Source organism: Leptopilina boulardi, unplaced genomic scaffold (assembly GCF_019393585.1).
Source record: "Leptopilina boulardi isolate dan_hultmark-lab unplaced genomic scaffold, ZJU_Lbou_2.1 LbouV2_216, whole genome shotgun sequence".
Lineage (NCBI taxonomy): Eukaryota > Metazoa > Arthropoda > Insecta > Hymenoptera > Figitidae > Leptopilina > Leptopilina boulardi.
In genome coordinates this window covers 3,556,661-3,582,494 of record NW_026137770.1, presented here as the reverse complement: position 1 = coordinate 3,582,494, position 25,834 = coordinate 3,556,661, and the positions used below count along the sequence as shown (strand labels likewise).

General features: G+C 28.3%; 1 protein-coding gene across 1 annotated transcript; it reads left to right on the top strand.

Annotated features, from left to right (window-relative positions):
• Positions 1–2,535: 2,535 nt before the first annotated feature.
• LOC127279332 (tyrosine-protein kinase-like otk) lies at positions 2,536–25,825 on the top strand. Its single transcript, XM_051301623.1, has 9 exons — positions 2,536–2,714; positions 13,964–14,266; positions 18,413–18,536; positions 19,361–19,794; positions 21,171–21,467; positions 21,612–22,175; positions 22,336–22,611; positions 22,685–22,870; positions 22,953–25,825. Exons 1-9 carry the CDS (start codon positions 2,669–2,671, stop codon positions 23,993–23,995), a joined length of 3,273 nt encoding a protein of 1,090 aa, XP_051157580.1. The 5' UTR covers positions 2,536–2,668; the 3' UTR covers positions 23,996–25,825.
• The last annotated feature ends 9 nt before the right edge of the window (positions 25,826–25,834 follow it).

Genomic DNA, 25,834 nt, shown 5'->3' with positions numbered 1-25,834 from the left:
TTTTTCACAGTATTTACTTGAAAACAAGACAATAAAATACTTTTTCCTTTAGAATAATTGATTATTGTCAAAAATACACCAGTTAAAACTTTTTTTTTGAGTTAAAATAAATGCGAAAAAAAATTAATGACGATAAATTAAATATGAGCATAATTTTTTTACGAAAACTTTTAAAATATTTTCTCGAAAATAACAAAAAAGAATGCAACTTTCATTTGGACAATTAATAAACAATAAAAAATACAGCAGCTAAGATTCACCAATCACGAAAATAACAACAAAAACTTTTTTTTAACATAACACATAAACACTATTTTACTAATTTTAACGCAGCCATTTGGTAGGTAATATATGTATGTCATAAGACATTTTGCGATTCTGCCAACAGGAGGAGATTGGGGCTGTTGTTAACAAAAAAAAATATTACTTGCCAAATGGATGTCAAAATTAGTAAAATAGTGTCAATATGTTATGTTAAAAATAAAAGTTTTTGTTGTTATTTTTGTGATAGGTGAATCTTAGCTGGTATATTTTTTAGTGTTAATTAATTCTCCAAATGAAAATTGCATTCTTGTTTGTTATTTCCGAGAAAATTCTGTTTCGTACAGTTTTTCGTAAAAAAATTATGCTCATATTTAATTTATTATCGACATTAATTTTTTTCATTATTTTAACTCAAAAAACGTTTTAGCTGGTGTATTTCTTGATAATAATCAATTATCGTAAAGGAAAAAGTATTTTATTGTCTTGTTTTTAAGTAAATACCTACTGTGGAAAATTTTACGAAATTTCAGTTTTGATATAAATGGTGCTGTCTTACAAGGACCTACACTTATTAATTTTATCACAAATTTCATTATCCAGATTTAGTGTAAAAGAAATTTGCGTTTAAAATATAATTACTCAACAATTTTTTCATACTTATAAAATTACTAATCAATAAAACAAAAATTTTGAGGTTAAGTTTTTTTAAAAGTAAAATATTGAGGAAAATATAAAATTATTTTTTAAAAATTAAGATAGAAATAAAGATATTCCTATAAAATGTCCCAGGCATGTCAGTGAATGTCCTACGAAAGTACTAGGGTTATTTTAATTTCTCCTGACTTAATTGATATCCCTAGAACATCCTGAACATGGCCGAATGCTGTAGTATCACAAAACGAGAAAAGAAATTAAGGGAAAAAAAGGAAATTGTTGCAAAAACGAAGGATGAAGAAGCTTAAACCATTACAGAATCCGAATAATCAGGATATCTTACGGATGTCATAATAGAAATATCCGGATATTGAAAATTATGATATCTATAGGATGTATAAGTAATGTCCTGAATATCTCACGGTACCGAATATCCCTGGAACGTCCGTTGGCTATTCAGCATTAGATATTTCAGGATAGCGTGGACGTCCTAGGGACATTCGAAAGCTTTTGGCGGTGTGAATATCATCAGGCTATCCGCGAATATCTTCGAAACATTCGACGGATATTCTAACCGCTGCAAGTCGATGGATATCCTGAAATATCCAGTGCTGTGAGGGGGTATTTAATATACAATTTGACTATTTTTATATGTGGTATACATTTTAAAGTAACAACCCTCCTAACATCATAATTTTATGATAAATATCACAGAATCTGAATATTCAGGATATTTTACGTACGTCCTATAGGGATAACATTTGGTCCGCGGAAAAATTAGAATATCTCTAGCACTAATAGCAATGGACATTCCAGGATATCCTATGGAGGTTCTAGAGATATCATTTGGTCCAAGGAAATTAGGATATCCCTATTATGACTCAGGGATGTTCGTGGTCGCCCTACGAATATCCTAATTTCCCCCAAAAAAATTATATCCTTAAGACATTAAATTTTCTTTAAAGACCCAAGTAGCACGATATATCAACCAGATGTCACGGTGATATCACCGGGGAATGTCACTGTGACATCAGGAAAATGTCAAAATGTCCGCCTTACGGTGATATCACACGGTGACATCGAGGTGATATCACAGTCATATCACGGTGATATCATGGTGTTATCATGTTGATATCACCGTGATATCATGTTGATATTTTACAGGGACTTAAAATTTATAATAATTAAAAAAAATAATAAATAAAAATTAATAAAAATAATAAAAAATAATAATTTTTAAAAAATTTTAAATCCCTGTAAAATATCACCATGATATCATCGTGATATCAACCAGATGTCACGGTGATATCACCGTAAGGCGGACATTTTGACATTTTCCTGATATCACGGTGACATTCCCCGGTGATATCACTGTGACATCTGGTTGATATATCGTGCTACTTGGGGAGTAAAAAAAGTAAAAATATATAATTAAATTACCTATATTGTTTTATATTCTATTATATAAAAGTAAGATTTCTATATTATCAACAGTGATGATAAAGATAAAACCTCTACGGGTAGCCAAAAAATGAAAGTAGCTCGGTTGTAATTCCATAGGAGTCGCTTTTCAAAACGTTTACCCTTAGCTTAGCATCATGCATCTTAGTAGTGAGACGCGTCGCTTCGTTGAATAGGGATCGTTATTATCGTAGCTCATGAAGGATTTTATAATGCAAAATGATTCTTTAGTTTAATTAAAAACATCTATAAAATTGGGGGAAAAATTAATGTTTTAAAAATATAAACCATGTCATTCTACGTCTATTTGTTTATTATTTGGACATTTATTTTACGTAAGTATTTAAATATTAGTAGATTGATGTCTGTTTATAGTAGACTATTAAAATTTAGTTTTTTTTCTACTTAAAACATAAACAATGATTTGAACTCTATTAATCTAATTTTTTACATGTTAAATTTATCACATAAAATTAACATTTATATTATAAAATACTAAATGATGCTCAGCATGTTATTATTTTATTTAATTAATTAATTATTATTTATTATCTTTTATATTAATTTAATTTTTATTACATTAATTTTTTAAATCTTGAAATTTGTTTTTCTTTTAAATAGTTGATACGATTCTTTGTCTTTAATTTTATTATTTGTATTGTTTATTTGAATATTATTTATTTTCAGTAAAACGAATATGTAAAATTGAATGAAAACTTAAAAATTAAATTATATTAACATATTATTTATTTAATACATAATTAATTATTGTTATAACTACATAATTATATAATAATTTTATATAATTTAATTATATTATAAAATGTATTAATTCATAAATATATTTCATATTTTAAAAACCTATATTTATTTTATCATTATTAAATTTTCGTCTTTAAAAAATGTTATAAATTTTTCAATGTTTTAACATTTTTTTTTTTATTATCCGGGGATGTGTTTGGTAGACTAAATATTAGCGTGTATTCCGTCTGTCGATCCTTTTGATTTGAATGAAACCAGTAAAATTTTATTTTATTTTAACATTCATAAAATCTATTTAAATTAAGGAGTTTAGTGAAAACAATCAAAAAATTTAAAAAGATGTCATGCATTTTAAAAAATCAGTTAAAATTTTACATAAAATATTGGAGTTGTTTAATACTGAAAATGTATTTTTATAGAGCAATTTTTCTAAATCAATTATATTGAAATAGAAACTTGAAAGTTCTTTTTTTAACAGATTCCGTTACAGTAATTGATATTTCAGGATATCCTATAGACGTCGTAGGGATATAATTTTCTCCTGGGAATTAAAAATATCCCTAAGATGTCTCAGGGATGTCCGGGGATATCCTCATTTCCCCGAACAAAATGATATTCATAGGACGTCCATAGGATATCCTGAATATCCGGATGTGGTTAAGGGTTAGATTTAAAAAATTCAAAATGGCGGATCCAATATGTCGGACGATTATTATAAAATCTATTAAGGATTTTAGAATCTTTATTATACCTGGATATTTAGGATATCCTGCGAATATTCCTCGGATGCCCTTGGGATAACCATGGATATCTGAATTTCCAAAAGTTGATGGACGTAATTAAGTTATCTGCAGGTTATCCTTAATAACTGAATGTTTTGATTCTAACAGAAGCCGGATATTCAGAATATCCTATACGAACGTCCTAGGGATATCCGATGGTCCATGCCAATTAATATATCCCCAATGTGTTCCAGCAGCGGGATTACGAATAGCGCTAGTCGCTAATTAGTGCTCTTCAATGTTTAAGATTAAAAAGTTATATATTTTTATAGTAAAATTTGTTTTAAACGATGTCCAAAATAAAATAGCGTTGACAGTTTTCTTCAAAACCTAGACAAGGTGCGTCTAACAAGGATTGAGAAAAAAATTCCCTGACTCCTCGCTGACATTTTTTGATTTTTCCCTGACTTTTTAATAACTTTATTTCTGCTTTCTTTGGACAAAAATATATGTTTACTGACATATTTAACAATAAATTAATTTCTAATAGTAGTAACAAATGGTAATAAAAACCATTCAAGTTTTTTTAGATTAAAAAATTTATAAATTCACAAAAAATTTTAATTTTTGTAGAAATTTACAGAAATTTCCCTGACTTTAAATGCAATTTTATGAAATTCCCTGTCTTTTCCCTGACATTTCCCTGACCAACAAAATTCCCTGACCGTTAGACACCCTGCTAGACTGCAAGATCGTAATTCAAAAGATAATATAAACCTAAATCCAACTGGATAAGACCTTTGACATAGAATTCATTTCAATTTCCTAAATTATTTTGCTTCCTATTTACGATCAGAAAAAAAAATTTGCTTCCTCGTGGAGAAAGCATTAACATTGCAATTTAAGAAAAATTATTAACAGTTATTTGTAATTTGTAAAAAATTTATTAACAAAAATAAATACAATTTATACTTCATAATCGAATCAATTCGTTTCGATGCAAGGGATACAATTATTTTATATATAAACTAGAATTTAATTAAACATAAATTTTTTTAGCTAAAATGTGAATTTTTGATTTTTTAACTTTCATTAATTCTTCAAATTTAAATCAAATCGATACTTTATATATACCAATCGATTCGAATATGATTTTATTATATATACGGAGAAACTTAAAGTATCACTTTTTGTTAAACTCATATGTATTTTTAGTAAATTGGCTACTAAAGTGGGGAAAAAACGAGAAAAATACGAAAATTCTTATTTAATAGAAGTCTCTTTAACAATATATGACCTCCCAATCAAAAATTTACTAATGGCGCAGTACTGACGCAGTACTGACAATTGTTGGCGCAGTACTGGCACCCAGTATTGGCACCAGAGTTGGCGTAACTTTGGGATGATAACATTTGACCAGTATTGGCTGCCAGAGTTGGCACCAGTACTGGTAACCACTACTGGTTCAGTACTGGCTGAGTACTGGTAGTTTTGTAATTTATTGTATACGAAAAGAAAGCTTTAACTGTAACAGAGATAAGTTTCACTGCAATAGTGAAATCTCAGCACCAGGCAATATACTTTTTTTTTTTTGGAAAAAGTGTGTAAAATTTTTAGTAACACAACACAAATTAAATATTAATTAAATTAGTCAACTAACTAATTAATATTTTATTATATATAAAATCGAAAACACCAAGAATTTTTATTTCTTATTAAGTATAAAATATATTGCAAATTATTATTTTAATAAATCAAAAAATAAATATAAAAATATATTCAATATAAAACCAAAGTTTTTATAATATATAAAAACAGTTCAGTAAAAATAAAAATGTTTATAAAATAATTATAATGTATATAATTATGCATTTAGCTATTTAATTATTTTATTATTCACTTTAATTATTTGCATCAAAATAAATTTTTGAAAAACTTTTTTAAGAAAATAAAAGTTGTTTTTTAATTTTTAACAAGTGTTGTCAAGAAAATTTTTTGAAAATTTTTATTTTAAAAATTATTAATTTTTTTTATAAAAAATTATATTTATTTTTAGTTTGATCGTTTAAATTTTTTTTTTTGGTTTATTGCATATCTGAAAACAATAAAAAAAAACTTGCAAAATGTTTTGGAATTAGTCTCAGGAAACTTTTTGTTTAAATAATTTTACCCACAAAAAACAAAATAAAATACCTTTTAATTTTCAAAAATAAAATCAAAGTGAAAAAATTTTTATAAACAAAATATTTAAACAAAAAGATTCATCGGGTTCACTCTAGAACTTTTTGTAAACTAGTATTAATTAAAAAGAAAATCTATTTGAGCCAGTACTGGCTCAATATCGGCTCAGTACTGGTTTTCCAGTACTGGAAGGGTGGTACTTCACCAGTACTGATACAATGAAAATACCAGTACTGATTTAGTACAGACTGCCCAGCCTTGGCATCTAATACTGAACGAGAACTGCGTCGGTAGTTAACTCTGGTAAAATACTGAAATTTTTGGTTGGGGCTCTTTTTTTAATATTTAGTAGTCAAGTTAAGAAAAATTCGACGTGGACAGTGTTCGTAACTAAAAAAAGTTAGATGAAGCCCCGACTTAATCGCAACAATTATTAATTAACTTTTAATTGAATCATAAATAATATTAATGAGGCTTTACTTTAGGTTATTTTTCTTTTTCTGTGTTTAAAATTTCACAATCCGGTTAGATTATACATCGAAAATACTTTTTTTATGAAGTTAGGGGCGCTTAAAACATAAAGTACTCTCCTGAGCACATGTGAGCTTGACTATGAAACCCCCCCAAAAAAATATATCATGTCATGTACATCTCTTATATCCAAGCTTATAATTCTTTTAATTATTGAGAATCAGTTTCAAATGAACACTATTATTTTTTTTGTAAAGTTGAAGTGTAATTGTGTTACTTCGTGTCAGTAAAAGTGAGGTTAGGTGCGATACAATATGTTCTTAATAAAGTCTATTTATAAAAAAAAAAAAAAAAGTTCTCATCAGATCACGGAAGTTAAGCAACGATGGACGCGGTTAGTACTTGGATGGGTGACCACTTGCATTGACATTCGACGAAATGTTTTTTCGTGAAATTTAATTTTCGATCCAATGACAAATTTTAGTAGTCAGACTAAGAAAAATTGATATCGTTGCAGTTTTTCCCCACTTTAGTAGTCAATTTACTAAAAATACATAGTGAGTTTAAGAAGAAGTGATATACAAACTTTCTCCGTGTATCACCTTAAATTTTGCTATTTAAAAATTTTTCGGTTAAAAAAAATTTTTTGATCCACATAACCATACATACATCCGGACAATTGATCAGGATCTCATATAACATGTTTCTATATAGAGAAAAATTTGTTTTCACTATTTTGAAAATTTTTGTAAACGAAAGGACTACAAAGCTTTCTCCACAACTTTGCCCGGACAGCACCGAAACTTCCCTGAACCTTGAATGAACCATAATAAACGTCAGTCACAGAGGTTGGCTGAATATTGGATTTGAATTTCTGTTAAATATTAAAATTAAAGATTCTTGGCATATTGTGAGGGGATAGTTAAGGAAATTAAAAATTCAAGATATCACACGTGTTTCCATGAAAACATGTGCGTTAGAAAAGGACAAAAATGTGTATATAGGTATATCTGGCCATGAGTGTACATATGGTGACCTGGTCTGAGAAAACGGTGTTATCGACCAGAAAAATCGATTTTTTATAAAGGTTTCTTATAGTTTAATGTCCTAAAAATACAATGCAACTACACGGAAAGAAATCTTGTTAGAATATTTAATAAATCTGAATAGAAATTTTTATATTTTTGTTTTTCAATTGCGAAACATTCTGGTTTGATAATAAAAGTTGGTATAGTTTTACGAATTCCTTTAACTGGAAACATTTTACGAAAACTGAAATTATTATTTCTTAATTTAAATCTACACTGAGAAAAATGTTTAGTATCATCTTCCAAAGTTTGGTTCTCTCTACCAAATTTTTTATTTGATATATGTGCAACTAATCCGTTTGGTTCGGGCTACTAAATTTTTTCGTTGAATCATTTTGTTCGGTCTACCAAATTTTTTGTTTTGCACAACTAACTTATTGTTTTTAAGCAAACAAAAAATTTAGTTAAATGAAAATTTTTTTTTGTTTTCTCAACCAACTTATTTTTTTGTTTCATCCTTTTCTCTTTATATAACCTACCTATGCCTACTTAAATTAATTTCTATCGCGGAAAAAACCTAACACTGCTGGGGCTCGAACCCTCAGACTACGCAACGCTAGTCGAGAACGCTGACCACTACTCTACGAATCCTACTAACAATTTGAGATTAAATCATTTTCACAATGTATAAAAGCTGGAAAAAAACTTTCGTTCTTGTAACAAGTTTTATTTATTTATTTTCACTACACAAACTTTTTTTTTTTAAAAATGTCTGAAAAACATAAAAACTTCAACACTGAAACTTCACGACGCGAACGACATATGGTTAATGTTGACATCCCGTGAATGGGAAGCGACGCCATATTTACGAGAAGAGCGCGTGCGCAATACAGCATGTCAGCTATTTAGTACTGGGAACCAAACTATTTAGTTCGTAAACATGAAAGCTTCAAATATATTTTTTGGTAGAGCCAACTAAACTTCCCGATTTATTGCCACTTTCTATTCTGTTGTGACAACCATATTTTAGTAACGCCAACTAAAAAAGCTCAACTAAATTATTTTCTTATTATTACGAAATTATTTTTCTCAGTGTACAATTTTCGAATATTGAAAAAACAGTATAGGAAGTAAACAGTCTAGCATTTTGTTATTTACTAAATTTATACGAAAAACAAGAATCAACATTTTGTAATTTGCTAAAACTATACGAAAAAGCAGGAGCCGTGAAAAAAAGAAGAACGTCGGAACCACCAATGGCTCTTTTCTCAGGTTTTCTCTCCTTTTCTATTCAAGGGTAGTGGGGTTTTTTCTCAATACACACACATAACTGGTACGCTTTGATTGGCTTAAAATTATTCTTAACACATCCTAACTACAATACGCATACATAAACGCAGAATAACGCAACGCATATAGATACATAATTCACGCTGAAATGAGAAATTCTGAACTTCTTTATATGATCTATCATTTTTTGAAAGAAAAAGTTTCTATTAGTATTATATATAAATATAAGGAATGAAACTATTTTAACACCAATCCACTTTCTTATCGACTATATATCAAAATGTAAAATGACTATACCAGTTAACGGAATTCTAAATACAGAAAATGAAATATTTTATTCCAATACTTGTTACAGAACTTAATATTTGGAGTTTTCATGAATTTCGCAAAAACTATTCTAATTTTTGTTTCTAAATACAGTGGAACCTCGATTATCCGAACTAATCTAGGCAAGGCCGCACAGAAAAAACCTGAATTCAAATTGAGTATAGATTCTATACTCAATTTGATTCGCAACAAAAATGAAACTGGTTGTTTCATTTCGAGTTCTAAGGTAAAAGTATCAAAATGAAACAGGCAAGTTTCATTTTGAGAAAAAGAAAAATGGAAAAATATTGTGAAATAACGAATAATTTTGCACAAAAACATGAAATATAATAATTACAAAGAAGTAAATAACACGCTAGACTTAATATATTTGATTAAAAATTGCTTGTAATCGCGTAATAAAATAATAAAGGAAATATGTTTTTAGGTTAGAAAAATGAAAACATGTGTTTTGACAACAGGAACGGTACTGCCAACTTAAATAATAGCGGTAAATTTAAAAACTTATGAAATTAATTATTATCTACGTAAATAATAATAAATAATTTTTATTTAAAAACTTCTAAATATTCGTACTGGTCAAAATAATCTTTCTGGTGTTGTTGAAATATTAGAAACAATAATTGAAATACAAAATTACTCTGCTTATGATGCCAACTTAGAAATCTGAAATTCCAGCCAATATCATTTTGAATAACATGAAGTTTGTCCCATACTCATTTCGATACCCAAAAGAAAATGAGTTGCAACAAAAATGAGTCCAAGTTTTTTCTGTGCGGGTTCGGATAATCGAAAATTCGGATAATAGAGATTTTAATTTTTTTTATAATTAAAGTAAAAAAATGTACAGTTGAACTATATATTTAACTTAATACATATGTTTTTAAATATACATAAGTATATACATATATGTCAATACCTATATATTAATTAATAATATATTAAAAACTCAGGAAATTTGAAAATTTTTAAGATTTTTTTGGCATAAATTTGCGGTTATTTTGCTTTGAAAGATAGCATCTATTCGTTTTTTAGATGCCAAATCACGCATTCTTCTCAGAAATGAATGAATGATAAAATAAATGGAGAAAATAAAATTTAAAATTCGGGAGACCAAAAAATAGTTCGGATAATAGAAGTTGGGATAAAATGTTTTTCGGTTCGGATAATAGAGGGTTCAGATAATCGAGGTTCCACTGTATATTAAACTTTATTATTTTTATTTTAGGCATTCTTAAAAAAAAGTAACGAAAGTTATTACCACCCCAAAATCTGCAAAATCTTCCGCAATTGTAACTTAATATACTAAATACGATTGTCAAAATATTAAATATCCTGGGTGTACTTTCGAAGTAGGGGTACCTCCGATCTTAATGAAACTTGGTATACTAACGTATTTTGGCGCGCTGATTACGAAAATGATAGTGAAAATTGGCGCAAATTTGATTATCATGGTAAAAACCATAAAAAAACACCATAAAATCATGGTTTTTTGCGATTATCTCATAAAAAACGCAAAATGTCGAAAAAAGTTGTAGATCTCAAAAAAACACACATTTTATGTTTTATGCATTTTTTACCAAAGTCATTATTTTTCGAGGAAAATCTAAAAAACCAAAAACACCATGATAATGAAAACATATATACAACAGTCATGGTTAGACATATATTATTTGACTCGTATATAGTATCATATTCACCATTACTCAGGATCCAACGAATTCCGCAAAATACTTTCGGCCATATCCGCCCCCTCTCGCCAAGGTTTTTTTAAAAAGAAAAGCGAGCAGTCCCTTACGCGTACGAAGGCCGTGTTTACTATTTTGCGTTTACCGCTGCTGTAGACTCCATCCCACAATTTCCGCAAATTACTTTCGGACCATTTTTTCTCGAAAAATAATGACTTTTGGTAAAAAATGCATAAAACATAAAATGTGTGTTTTTTTGAGATCTACAACTTTTGTCTAAAATTTTTTTTGAAATTCTTTGTATTTTACGAGATAATCGTAAAAAACCATGATTTTATGGTGTTTTTTTTATGGTTTTTACCATGATAATCAAATTTGCGCTAATTTTCACTATCATTTTCGTAATCAGCGCGCCAAAATACGTTAGTATACCAAGTTTTATTAAAATCGGAGGTACCCCTACTTCGGAAGTATATCCAATATCCTTACAAGATTTCTTTCCGTGTATAGTCCCAAATGTTCAAAAAAAAATTATTTAGAAAAAATAAAAAAAAAATCATTAACGAAAAATTCGATCTAAATCCTCGAAGATGATCTCCAGGCATACCCGTCACCAGCGACCTGGTTGTCTAAGTGTTAAGGATATTCATCAGCAACCTGGCTCTGTACGTAATAAATAACCATGGATTATTGTGCGGTTGTCAAATCTGAAGGTGCAAAAAAAAAATTTTAGATCTCTAAGACATCAGCAAGTTGTTAAATGATAGAACGTCCAAGCGTCCAGCGCTTGGACAAGCGGCTGCGTATTGCCGGCAGGATGCTTCTCCGCACATTGCTTCATCCAGAATGTTCCGCCATCCTGACGGCAGGACGCAATTTATTTAAAACATATATTTCCATTAAATTTTCTTAAATTACCACATAAAATTTCATAAATTACCACATAAATTTCATAAATTACCATATAAATTTCATAAATTACCACGTAAATTTTCTGCAATAGTTTTTGAATCTTGAATTTTGTTTGTATTATAATTATAAATTACCTAAAAATTTCATAAATTATCTCATAAATTTCCATAAATTACAAAATAAATTTTCTGCATTATAGTTTTTTTTTAATCTTGAATTTTGTTTGTAATTATTATTATAACACTATGTACAAAGATTTGTATCCAGCGCAATTGCGGACGGATGAAAAAGACTCAGGTGAGAGTCTCTCCGAAATTACATTATAAAATTAATATGGATTCAGATAAACATACGAAAATATATATTGTTCGAAAGGTAATTAAAAAAGCTATCAGATCATGTAAATATCAAGTTTCTAAATTTAAATATCAGGGCTAGGTAATCGTATCAATAAACTGAGAAGAGTCCTGCCGGCAGGACCGGACGTCGACGATCTAGCACTAAAAATTAGGTCAGTTTTACAAAAATTTAACTTCTTTAAGTTGCCTAGCCTTGAGGTTTGAATTAAGAAATTTAATTTTTACATGCGCTGAAAGCTTGTTACCTTTCCAACCATATATATTTTTTTGTGTTTATCTCAATCCAAGGTAATTTTAGAAAGCGATTTCGGAGGGACTCACATGGGTCTTTTTCATCCTGCAGGAAGGACGTTGGACGTTCTATCATTAAATTAAAATTTCATATTTTGACTTTTGCGAAACAAATTGTTTATAACAATAACACTAATGTTCAAAAAATTATTTAACTATAAAAATCGTGTTCAGCATAAAAAAATACATAAGGAACACTTATCAAGGTCCTTTAATATAAAATGTTTTAAGAAATCTATAAGTTCGAGGGAGATGGCCAATTCAAATATTTTACAGAATTTGTTACTAAATGTCACTTATTATCGATATTCGAACTTCATTTAATGACAGAATGTAAATAAAAGAAAAAAATGTTGTATGAAATATAAACCTTTTTTATTATTTTGCCTAGTTATGAAAACAGTAGCTGTTATGTTCACGTTTTTTTATTGTAGTAGTGTAATTTTTTGTTTTCTTGAACATAAGCTTTGTAATGTAACCTAGAAATTAGACACTACTTTTTAGGGTTCCGTACCCGAAGGGGGAACCCTATTAATGAGACTAGTGAAGCATGGCATGTACCCCCCCCCCCCTTAGCGGCCACACGAATTTATCTAGAGGGCAGAAATTTGGTACACATATGTATTTTGGCGTGTAGATTACAGGAAAAATATATAGCGAATCTCATAGGAATTGATTATCATAGCGTTGTCAAGCAAAAACCATGAATTTTTACGAAAAATCCCTAAAAATGACTATGTACCCCCCCCCCCCTCCTGGTGACCACATCTTTTCACATAGAGAGCTCAAATTTGGTTGGATCGATTTACATATAGCGTTGTCAAGGAAAAATAAAAAATTTTGAAAAAAGCGTTTAATCCTCCTAGCGCACACACTATTTGACCAAGACAATTCATATATGGTATATATTCGTATTTTTGCGTGTAGATTACAAGAAAACAATAGCGAGCACGATTGGAGTTGATGATCATAGCATTTTTTAGGAAAAACTATTAATTTTCAATAAAAATCATGAATTTTCCCCAAAAAACGAAGAAAATTTTATCTTAAGGGCTTCAAATTGATTTGTTTTTACGTATTTTTATGTGTAGATTATAGGAAAAATTTAATAAACATGATAGAAAGTTGATTTAATTTAGTTTTTTTCGAAAAATAAAATTTTCTAAAAAAGTGGACTTTTTCCTTAAATTGAGGTACGTCGGTTTTAATGCGAGTGTAACTTGCACTTGTCCGATTTTTTTTTATTTAAAAATTCGATAAAGAAAACATTAAATCAATGAAAAATGACGTTTTGCGTAATTACAAAATTGTTATTACAATTATTGAAAATTGGCTTCACTGTAATATCTTTGACTTGATGAATATTATTCTGAATTTAATAACAAATGTTGAAAAATTGTTTTTAGAAGAAGTGAAGAGCTCTGTAAATAATTTTAAAGCATAATCTGTGGTAAATAAAAAAGCCAAAATAAATTTAAAGCATTGGCCATCTGTTCCAAGCAGCTATAGCCATATTGTGCTTTAAATAATGTAATTTTATGCTTATTTTGCAGATACATCAGTATGGGGCTACAATGATGGAATTTATTTTTCTGTAAGTCCTGAAAAACACATAGCTACTGAAGGATCGCCAGTGATATTGCGATGTGAGGCAGAGCCAAAGAATAAAATAAGATATTCGTGGACGATTGATGGACAACCATTGGTACAAAATCCTCGAAGATATTTGATGGATGGTAACTTGCACATAACAAGAGTTAACCGAATGTACGACAGTGGTGATTTTGTTTGCATTGCAACGGATAAAATTTCTGGAAATTCAATTGAAAGTTCATCAGTAAAAGTCATCGTACAATGTGAGTAAATTTTCCTTATAAACATTTCTGAAAAAAAATTCTAATTGATGTTACTTTCGATGCATCTGGTTAAAAATTTTCTAGTTATTTTAACAAGAGAAAATAGTTACTAAAACATTTTTTTTTTTTTGAAATTTGTAAAATTTATTTATAAGTATATATTTATTTACTTTTACAAACTAGTTAGAAATACTAAATATTTCCACAATTTCTCTTTTTATTCTGAAAATCTATAAAATTCTCAATTTTCCCTTTTCAACACTATACATTTCCTTAAATTTCTAAAATTATTTTTCAAAAATTCCATGTAAAAAATGAAAATTTACTATATTTTTTGTAATTTATAAAGGTTAAAATCTTGTTTTTTTAAGCCTGGTTTGGTTTTTTTCAACATTTTAGGAATTTTTTAAAAATATTTACGGTTTTTTTATACAACGTACTTTTATGTATTTTGATGCGCTGATTACGAAAATTATAGTGACAATACCCGAAAATTTGATTTTTATGGTGAAAACCATATAAAAAAAAACTAAAATTTGTGGTTTTTTTCGTTTATTGGGTAAAATATGCAAACTTTTCAAAATACATTTAGACTAAAGTTGTAGATACATTTTTTATATCTTTGGCACTTTTTGAAAATTTTGCACATTTTTCCCAATAAACGAAAAAAACCACAAATTTTAAATTTTTTTATGGTTTTCACGATAAAAATTAAATTTTCGGGTATTGTCACTATGATTTTCGTAATCAACGCATCAAAATACATAAAAGTATTTAGTATAAAAAAACAGAAGGTATTTTTATAAAAATTTCGAAAATTTTAAAAAATTCTGAAAATATTGAAATAATCATTTTATCATGACCGGACCAAGCTTAACATTTTTGTAAATGGAAGTAGGTTTTAAAAAAATATATTTTTAAAAATGAAAGATACAAGTAGTTTAAAAAGCAAGATTTTAACCTTTAAATTTCAAAAAATATAGTAAATTTTAATTTTATAATTTTTTGCATGGAATTTTTGAAAACAGTTAAAAACGCACATTTAATAAAAAAACAACTTTTAAAATTGATGCATTTTTAAGAAAGTTATGAGCATTCAAAAAAAAAATTTTTATAAACCTTAAATTTTGAAAAATTTATATCCTGTAAACGGCTTGATGAAAAAATTTATGAAGCTTTTTTTTGAAGAGTACAAAACGGCAAAAAAAATTTTGAGCCAACTTAAAGAGGTCAAAGTCAACGATATGTTCACTGTTTTCTTGAAGGTATCAAGTTAATACTTAATTGGATCAAATTGATATCAATATTTGGATCATAATAATATTATGTTTTAATCCAAATATTGGTATTAATTCGTTGAAATTTGAAACTTTCAAATTAACAGTGTTGGAATGGCATGGAATCCCTAAAAAACAATTTGATTATTAGATTTAACAAATTCCTTTTTTTCCGGAACATACACTTTATTTAGAAACTATAAAATTGTTTACGCTTTTATTTCTATTTATTCGTGACTTATATTTATTGAGAAAAACTAAAAAACAAAGTTTACTTTATTATAAATAAAAAATATTTTCTTAGTTTCTACGCCGAAAGTGGACCTTGAAAAAATTATTTTGAACCTTGAAAAGTCCTGGAATTTATTTTTCAAAAATTGCTGGACACCCTGATTTTGTAAATTTTTTCATAAGATTACATATAGTTTTTTTTAAAACTATTTTATACAGATTATATTCCAGATTCAATTCAGAGAACTGCGGATTAGAGCGAATAGGTAAAAATTGAACGAATTGAATCGAATAGAGAAAGTAACGTTCTTATTGTAATAAATTTAAAAAGGAAAAAAAAGAAAAAGTAAAGAAGATTTTAAAACAATCGAAAAGACTACGGATTCAATCGAATAGAAAACAATGTAGAAGCATTCAAATGAATATAAAATATCAATTTTTTTTACTCTCAACAGGAAAGTATTTAATGTTTTTTTTTTGTACATTTTGCTTCCTGATTAAAGTTCAAAAAACTTTTTTTTTTGTTAAAGTTACATACACACAAACAGAGGTCAACACTTTTGGAACCGACTTTAGTTTTTATTCCAACAGCGTTGCCCTCACGTCAATCTACCAGCAGACGAGGGTGGATAAGAACAGTTTTTGAGTGTCATAATACGTTATGGTGCGTTTGCATCGACCCATCCACTCCCCTCATTCTTCTGTCCCCATGGTTACGAACTGCCCTTTGAAACAAGCCTGTTGTGTCATATAGGATTGCCTCCTCATAGAGGAAGTATATATAGAAGTACCAAAAATTTTTTTACATTGATTTTTCGATATGTTCTCAATTTTTTTTTTTTTTAATTGAAAAATTTATCTTTGAGGTCTCTTTTGAACCTGTTTTTCATGAATTTTTTTAAGACACAGGAATAAACTAAACAAAATTTGGTTTCTCTTTCGAGGACTTTATTTGTTAACTTTTTCAGTTTACGAAAATATATTTATACTTAAAAAAAGTTTCAATTTGTGGCGCCTATAGAGGACGCCAAAGTTGATCCCCTTTCTCTGCAGGGCAAGATTCCGGTTAGACCGTTTAATATAAAAGAAAAATTCAAATTTTTTCTGAATCTGTGATAGATTTAGCTTTAGAGTATACGTGGGATATTTTAAAAATATTAATTTATGTAGATTTGGCATCTGTTTGAAGAAAAATGTCGATTTTTAGGGCGAAATTTTTTCAAAAAATCTATTGCCAAAAAAAACAAACAAACCAAAAAAAAAATCCGCTACGTACTCTAAAGCATTAGTAAATGACGATCAAAAAAAAAAAAAAACTTTGGCCGAAGTCAATCCAATCAAAATTGTTTGTTCTAGACTGATAGATAGATTAAGAGGATTTTAAGGTCACTGATCAGAAATTTGATATCAGTTTTTAAAAATACAAGATGGCGGATCCAATATGGTAGAGACGAATTTATGAAAAATCAATCATATAGCTGTTAAATTTAAAAATCACTAAAATAATATAATGAAAATTTTTCTTTAGAATTACCCAGAGCTAACGACAAAAAGGAGAGACAAGTAAAGGGAGAAATTATTTATTTAGCGTTTTTTTATGGTACCTTTTAAATCAAGGTTTATGTAAAGTGAAACATTGTATGTCTTGCAGATGCTTTGGGTTCGACATGGTTTTTGGTCATGGTATATACATTTTATATCCGCGTATACTGGTTTTTCATGATTTTCAAATCCCTTACTGCAGGAAAATGTCATCCCGTTAGTCGAGGGTCATTAGACTGATGCAGAGTTGTAAAAGAACTTGGCTCAAGCTTCAATTAGGTTTCTACAATTTCAAGCCAAAATGAGGGAAAGATATTTGCTTTTGTGTATGTTAGTTTTGAATGTTTTGAAAATATGAACATTAGTCAGTGTCAATTATATCTAAGATAGAAAATTATCTTCGGATAATTTTTCATTGATTTTCTCACAGTAAAAAGAAAGTCTTATTTTAAGACAAAAAAGGTGTCTTATTTTAAGAGGCAACATTTTTAAAACAGCCCTTGCTGAATCTAAGCAATGAATTTACATGCAATTTGAATTTAAATACATTATGGCTAGTACTGCTGAATTTAAAACTCATCTTAAAATACGATTTACTTTTTACAGTGCTTATATGGGTGATTTTCTATAGAAAGTTTAAACAAAAAAAAAAAAATAACCGTCTTGGCATGGACATTGCACTGGCCAAGACCAACTGCTGCATTTTTTTCCAAATTAAGGAAGCACTTCGATAATATCCATTTGCTGACAAAACAATCAGAGCTTACCAACATTCTTAAAGTCTTCTCTTTCTTCTTAAGGTTCTTCTCCCACCTTGACGCTGATGGTATATTCGCAATCTCATTTGTGCCATTTTGGACTATGGCTCTCCCCTTTTTACTGACTCGGCCAAAGCCACCCTTAAAAGACTGGATTACTTTTAATATAAAAGAATTCTTCTTAACATAAATAGATTCCTTTTAATTTCAATAGACTGTTTTATGAGTGAAGAGGTTTCATAAAAATTTTTTGTGAAGCTCTATTATTAATAGTTTTGGATATAAATCATATTTAATTGACTACCTCATATTATAAATTTAACTCTGTCTATTTACAGGGATTAGTGAAGCCAGTATCCAACTTCAAGAACCTAAAACTCCATCTGCTATTAACATTAATGGAGAAGTAGAATTTCGCTGTCATGTAGATGGATCTGGAGAACTTAAATATGAATGGTTCAGGTTAGTAAAAAAAAAAAAATCTTCCTTCATATATTATAAGTTGATCATATAATTCCAAAATCATTCATAGATAGACTTAATCACACGAGATAGTTAGTCTTTTTACTAAGCTAGTTTAAGCTGGATATACTATACCCCACACAGCACAGTATATTGCTGTAAGCTTACCTCAAGCTTACATGTAATTTTTGTAAGCTAACCCTGTAAGCTTCAGGTAAGGTCGAGGTAATATAAAAATGTCCGCCATACAGTAAGCTTACACAGTAAGGCCATAGTAAACTTACATGGCAAAGTCACTGTAAGGTTACAGTAAGCTTACACGGCAAGTTTTCAAAGGTATCAATAAATAATTTTTTTAAAATATTTATGCGCAGTAGCTTTCTATGGCACTTACGAATGCGCAGTAAATTTTTTTAAGCAAACCCTACCGGGGTTTTTTATATAAATGACAAAATAAATATAATTGTGCAAAACAATTTATTGTTTACTGTAAGTTGATAAATTAATACTTTGTTATTTGTTAGCAATTAATATAAGGTTACCGTGTAAGCTTACTGTAACCTTACAGTGATCTTACCGTGTAAGCTTACAGTGCCCCTACCATGTAAGCTTACCATGACTTTACCATGTAAGTTTACCATGGTATTACTGTGTAAGCTTACTGTATGGCGGACATTTTTATATTACCTCGACCTTACCTAAAGCTTACAGGGTTAGCTTACAAAAATTACATGTAAGCTTGAGGTAAGCTTACAGCAATATATTGTGATGTGAGGGACAACATTTTGTTAATGAATTTAATTGAAAAAATATAATTGTTATAGAAACAAAGAGAAACTTGAACGAAATGAACGCATCGAAATGAAAAAAAATAAACTACATATACATAAAGTTAATGTTGATGATAATGGCATTTATACCTGCCAAGCACGAAATGAAGTTATTTCTTCTCCTGTTGTTGATCGATTTCCACTTATTGTTCATTCAAATGACACAGCTATTATGAAAAACGTTCCAAAAAATTTAATTATTAAACGTGGCGAAAGGGCAACGTTTCATTGTGAATTTGAGAATGCCAATTCTATTAAATGGTTTTTCAATAACATTACTTCTCTGGAGCAAACTGAAGAAAGAAGTATATTTCAAAATGGAACCCTAATAATTCACAATGTAGATTTTGTTGATCAAGGCACTTATTATTGCCAAGGACATAAAGGCAATAATTTTCAAACTTTTATGGCTGAACTTCAAATAGCTTGTGAGTATAGAATAATAAATTTTTCATAATAATAAAATTTTTCTTTGTTTTAACAAATTTTTCATCTCCGTTTATATTATAGTATATAGTTAGACGATTCTCCAGAATTTTTTACTTTGAGGTCCTAGATCTTTCAAAAAAAAAAAAAAAAAAACATAATTTTAGTACCCGTGCAGAAATTTCCCTACTTAGTTCTACTTTAAGTAAGGCTCTCTCATGGCCCTAGCCAGTTTTTCCACAAGTCCGTCATTTCTCAGATTAAACGACAGTTACTTGGTTATACCATGTTTGCAATATAACCTAGAAAACTACAAATCAAGGCAGTGGAAAGGCCCTTGCCAGTTTGTCCACAAGTATGGCATTTCTTAGAGCAACTCGGTCTTGCCATGGTTTTATGACATAACCTCAAAATAAAAAGTAATTTTTAACACCAAATAAAACTATAATAAAATTAAATTTCCATGCAAAATATTTTATCAAGTAATAATTATTTAATAATAATATTTATGAATTTTAAATTATTTAAATAACAATTAATTAATTTAATTAATTAAAATAATTTATTTATTAAAATTATTAATTTTTTAAAAAATTAAAGAAAAATTAATTAAGTTAATTTTTTAAAAAAATTTAACAATTTTAATCCAAGAATTTTATCAACAACTCAAAAGAAATAAGTGATTTTTTCTTTACAAAAACTAAAATTTATTTGTCTTTTTTTTACTATATTATCTATATTTTAGATAATAAGAAAAATTATGTTCCTAAGTTTTATTAAAATAAAAAAATGAAAATATTGACCTATATGTTAAATAAATTATTTAACTTTAAAAATAAATTATAATTTATATATAAATATTGTTTCTTTATTGTTCTGCTGCTCAAGTCTTCATTTTCCTCAGTCGCAACTTATCAAATGAATTTTGTAGGTATTTATTTTCTTACGTTAAGTTGGCGTAATGGTTAGCGTGTTAGGTTAGGGGGTTCGATCCCAGCGAGCGTTAAATATTTTTCAAAATTTATGTAAGCGATTGCGTTAAATAATAATAGGTAGGGGTAAATATAAGGTCTCCAGTAATACAATTATAAGCCTGTAGTACATTTTTTACTGATTGCTTATTTTTGTCACAAAATATAGGGTAATTCCCAGGAAAACTCTCATGGCCCTAAGTAGGGCAAATCCTTGCAAAACCGTCTCAAGCCATTACTAGGGCCTTGCCAGTTTGCCATATCAGGCCCTTGCCAAAATCTAGATGTACTGGGAAGGGCTTTGAGAGGCCCAGACCATAATTTCTGCACGGGATACCTTAAATTAAGTTCTAAAAATTTCACAGTTTAGTTATTAGAAATTAAGTGACTTTTTCTATTTAAATTAGATTTGAGAAATTTATCTGTGGCCTCATTGGAGCCATCTTTACCTAATCAATTGGCTGTTGTTGGAGAAGGTCAAGAACTACAGATCACTTGCTTAATACCATCTGGTTCTCCAGTTCCAAAGATTTACTGGAAGAATCATGAGGGACACATTATTAGTGATTCTGGATCAATTAGAGTTCAAGAAAATACATTGATCATTACAAAAGCTGACGTTACTAAAAAATTAGTTAATTATACATGCATTGCTGAAAATTTAGCTGGAACAACAGAAATTACTGTTCAAGTTTTTGTATCAAGTAAGTTTAATGATTATTATATTTATATGCAATATTGGTTACAATTTTGTAAAACTATTGGAAATTTGAATAATTTCAAAAATATTGCTTCTTATGCTTTATATTAAATGATATACAATAATAAATATAAAATTTATTTTTTAGCACCTCCATCTGTAATATATTCACCGGAATCGTTAACTGTAATGGAAGAAGAATCTGTTTCATTATCATGCGGATATAGAGGAGAGAAACCACCAGTTACCCACATCAAGTGGTTAAAAGACAATGAACCATTGAAAGAATCAGGTGGACCAACTAGATATAGAATAAATTATCACAATGGTAATGTGACACTATTTTTCAAAAATTTAGATCTAGCAGATAAAGGAACATATAAATGTGAAATAACAACTAAAGGATTTCCAAGTATTTCTTCAAATTCAGCAACAATAGCTGTACAGGAGAAATTAAAATTCTCTCCACAGCCTGTTAGTCGACGTTTAGAACGTGGTTCATCTTCTAAAGTTTCATGCAAAGCTCAAGGTTCCACTAATCCAATTATAAAATGGATTAAAGAAAATAATACAGAATTTCCAAAAAATATTCAAGATATTAATGGTACTCTTCATTTTAATGGAGTTTCAAAGAATGACAAAGGGCAATATACATGTATAGCAAAAAATTCTCAAGGTTCCATTAATCACACAATTGACATTGATGTTGTTGGTATGCAAAAAAATTGATTTTTTTTTAAAGTTTATATAAAAATTCAAAACCAAAATTTACTGGTACATTAATATTGTAATGCATTAAAAGTTATAAAACATATTGTAACAATATTTAAATAATAAGAACATTAAAAATAATTGCCGTAAACATTTTTCAGTTTCACCAAAATTTACAATTCGACCTCAAAATCCAACGGAAGCTGTTGAAGGTTATTCTGTTATCTTACATTGTGAAGCGGAAGGAGATCCAAAACCAACAATTCAATGGGATAAAGATACTCGTATGAATAGTTTCAATGATTCCAGATTTGAATTTTTAACAAATGGAAGCCTCTATATTAAGGAAATTTTCTTGACTGATGAAGGAAAATATGGCTGTACCGCTGGTAACAGTGGAGGATTGAAAAGAGAAGAAATTCAATTGAACGTCAAAGGTAAATTTACATTTTATTCATTATATATTATTTAACAATTTACATTAATAGGAAAATTTTATTAATATTTCAGCTGGTAATAGTTTTCGTTCGGATTTGGATTTCGATAGTATTGAAGATCAATCTATGATGACAAAAACAGTAACAATTACACTTAGTGCAGCAGCCGCATATATGATTCTTGTAGTTGGTTTAATGCTGTATTGCCGTTATCGACGTAGGAAAAGAAAACAGCAATATTTACAAGAATTAGGAGAAGGTGAAACAAATTAATTTCATGTATTTATCATTCTCTCTTTAATATGTAATAATTACAAAATTTGTATTGTTTTTTTTTACAGAAAAATTAGAAAATGGTGAAGTTCAAGAAGAACAAATAGAACTGAATGAAAAAAGTTCAAAGGCAAATACAACGAAAAAAAAAGAAGGCCATGACTCTCAGAAAAGTGATGGTGCAGAAACTGCGCAAAGTCATAGTAGCAATAATTCTAAAAAATCAAAAACAAGTTATGAGAAAATTGCTATTTCTAGAGCAAATCTTAAACAGATGAAACCACTTGGACGTGGTGAATTTGGTGATTTATTTTCTGCTAAATATCATACCGATGGTAATAAAATAAATGATGTAATGGTGAAAACATTAGTGAATGTTAAAGATGAAAATGCATTACAAGAATTTAAACGCCACTTGGATTTATTGCATCGATTAAATCATGAAAATGTTGCGAAATTAATAGGTCTTTGTCGAGAGGAAGAACCCGATTATATGATTATAGAGTATACTGAATGGGGAGATTTAAAACAATTTTTAATTGCTTCTGGAAAAGATCAAAATCTTACAACGTCTTCGTCGAATTCAAAACCAAATGTGACAAAGTTAGCAGCTTCACAAATCAATTCATTAATTTGTCAGGCAGCTTTAGGACTGAAGCATTTAGCTGATCATCGTTTAGTGCATAAAGATATTGCTGCACGTAATTGTATGATTACCAGTAATTTATCCCTTAAAATCTCAATGCCATGTATGACAAAAGAACCTTATCAGAAAGAATACACTAAATTTAAAAATCAAGTGATTCCATTGCGATGGTTGCCTTACGAAGCTGTTTATGAAGATGATTATTCAACAAAAAGCGATGTTTTTTCATTTGCCTGTTTAATTTGGGAAATATTTCATCAAGGAGAATTACCATTTAACAAACTTAATGATGAATCAGTGCTCACTCAACTTAAAGCTAAAACATTATTATGGAAAGCGCATAAATCTGCACCAATTGCATTACAAGAATTACAAATTTTATGCTGGTCTTATGATCCACGTGAAAGGCCAAATTTCGAAGAAATAGTTTCTAAATTAAATGCACCTGTAGTTAATTGTTTATAAAACAGCCGCCATTTATAAGTTTTTTTTTATATAATATTTATACATATTTGATAACAATCTAGTCATCGAAACCGTATATGTACTTTTAAGATACTAAAAAAATGTCAAAAACATTTTTTTTAAAGAAAATTAAAACTAAACTTAAGAGTTAATGATGCTTAAAAAAATTTGACTAAACTTTAATGTTAGGTACATATAATTAAGTTTTATACAAAGGAAAATATCCTTCCTTGAATTTAAAAAAAAAAAATTTTTAATACAGAAGAAAAGTCAATTCAATTTTATAAATTTTATAAAAATATGTAAACAAGCTATAAAGTTATAATACTCTGTTTCACGAGAGAATAATTTTTTAAATCTCGCAATTTATTTTCTTAAAGGATGAAGAAAAGTTTAGTAGAAATTTTTTTTTATTCAAAGTGAAGAAGTGAATGTTTTCAAGCAATCCATCCAAATGTACTAAAACTTTTTGAATTCAGTGAAACTTTTGATCTGAAATCATAATTATATACCATTTTGAAAGGATTTAACTCACAATGGTATGATGAAAGTCTTATAACCATCCTGTTGTTGTTTTTTGGCTATTTTGTCAATAATATATATTTATCATTATTTATAATTTATTTGAAAATTTTAGGTTGAACGATAAGTATTATGATAATTACCCACTGTTTCTTCCAAAAAATGTTTACACTGTAAATTTTTTTTGTTTTTTTTTGTTTATCATGATGAGGAAGCTAAATGGTCATGAAATGAACAAATTTTTAACTTGTTTATAATTTGCTTTGCTTCCATGTGCAATAATACTTCTTCTACAAAACCGTTATATCACGCTTCCAATATTATAAAGAATATTATTAATGGCTTCCCATTTCTATTTGAATTTGATAACCTTTATGAAAATTTCTAATAGGCTTCTTAACATTTTTTACGGCAGAAAAAATGATAGAAAATAAAATTTAAAAAACTAATCTAATAAATTTTAATAAAGGAGTTTTGTTTTTATTTTTAAACCTCTGATGAACTATCATCTATACGTTATACAAGAGTTCTTCCAAAAAAAAACATGGTTCTTCGTTTTACACGATATTTCCAAATATCTTCCAGTTAACTTCTTTTCAGTAATATTTTATCTTTTCGATAAAAAATATATTGTTAAAAATTGATTGTTGTTCCAAATTATATTATTTTAGTACTCTAATAAATTCTAAAAGAACGTGTGAGAAAGAGTTGAAGTTAATCTCCATAAGTTAAGGATTAAATTACGATGAAGGGCTCGGTAAAAAAAAAAAATTTTTTTTGTGAAAAGATCCGTCCAAGATCAAAAACCACGCCAATTCATTCACTTTTTTAACTTTCTGGCGCGAAGGAAAATTGTCCTTTTTATGGCGTCATTCTCTCGTGAAACAGAATTCTGCTAATGTTACAAGTTCATTATTGTAAATATTTAAACTTGAAACAGAAAAAGAAATTTAATCTTGCATACATTCAATAAGCACAATTTAACGAACCATAGAAAGTTTTTCTTCAATACAAATAAGTTGTTTGGTTAACCTAACAATAAAGTATTGTCATCAGTTTGGACAAAAACATAAATGCTAAAATTCGAAAAAATATTCTACAAATTGTCTTCCAACTTCATTGGAACTTAATAAAATTATAGTTTTGAGTAAGGAATATTTATGTAATAAAATATTTTTGGAAACTTTTTTTAAATTAATTATATTTCCAAAGTCGTTGACTTATCATATTTGAGTGAATAAAGGTTTTTTTTTTTTTGTATCTGTTCTATTAATTGTTAATAAAATAAGTAATAATAAAACACTATAACGCATTGTG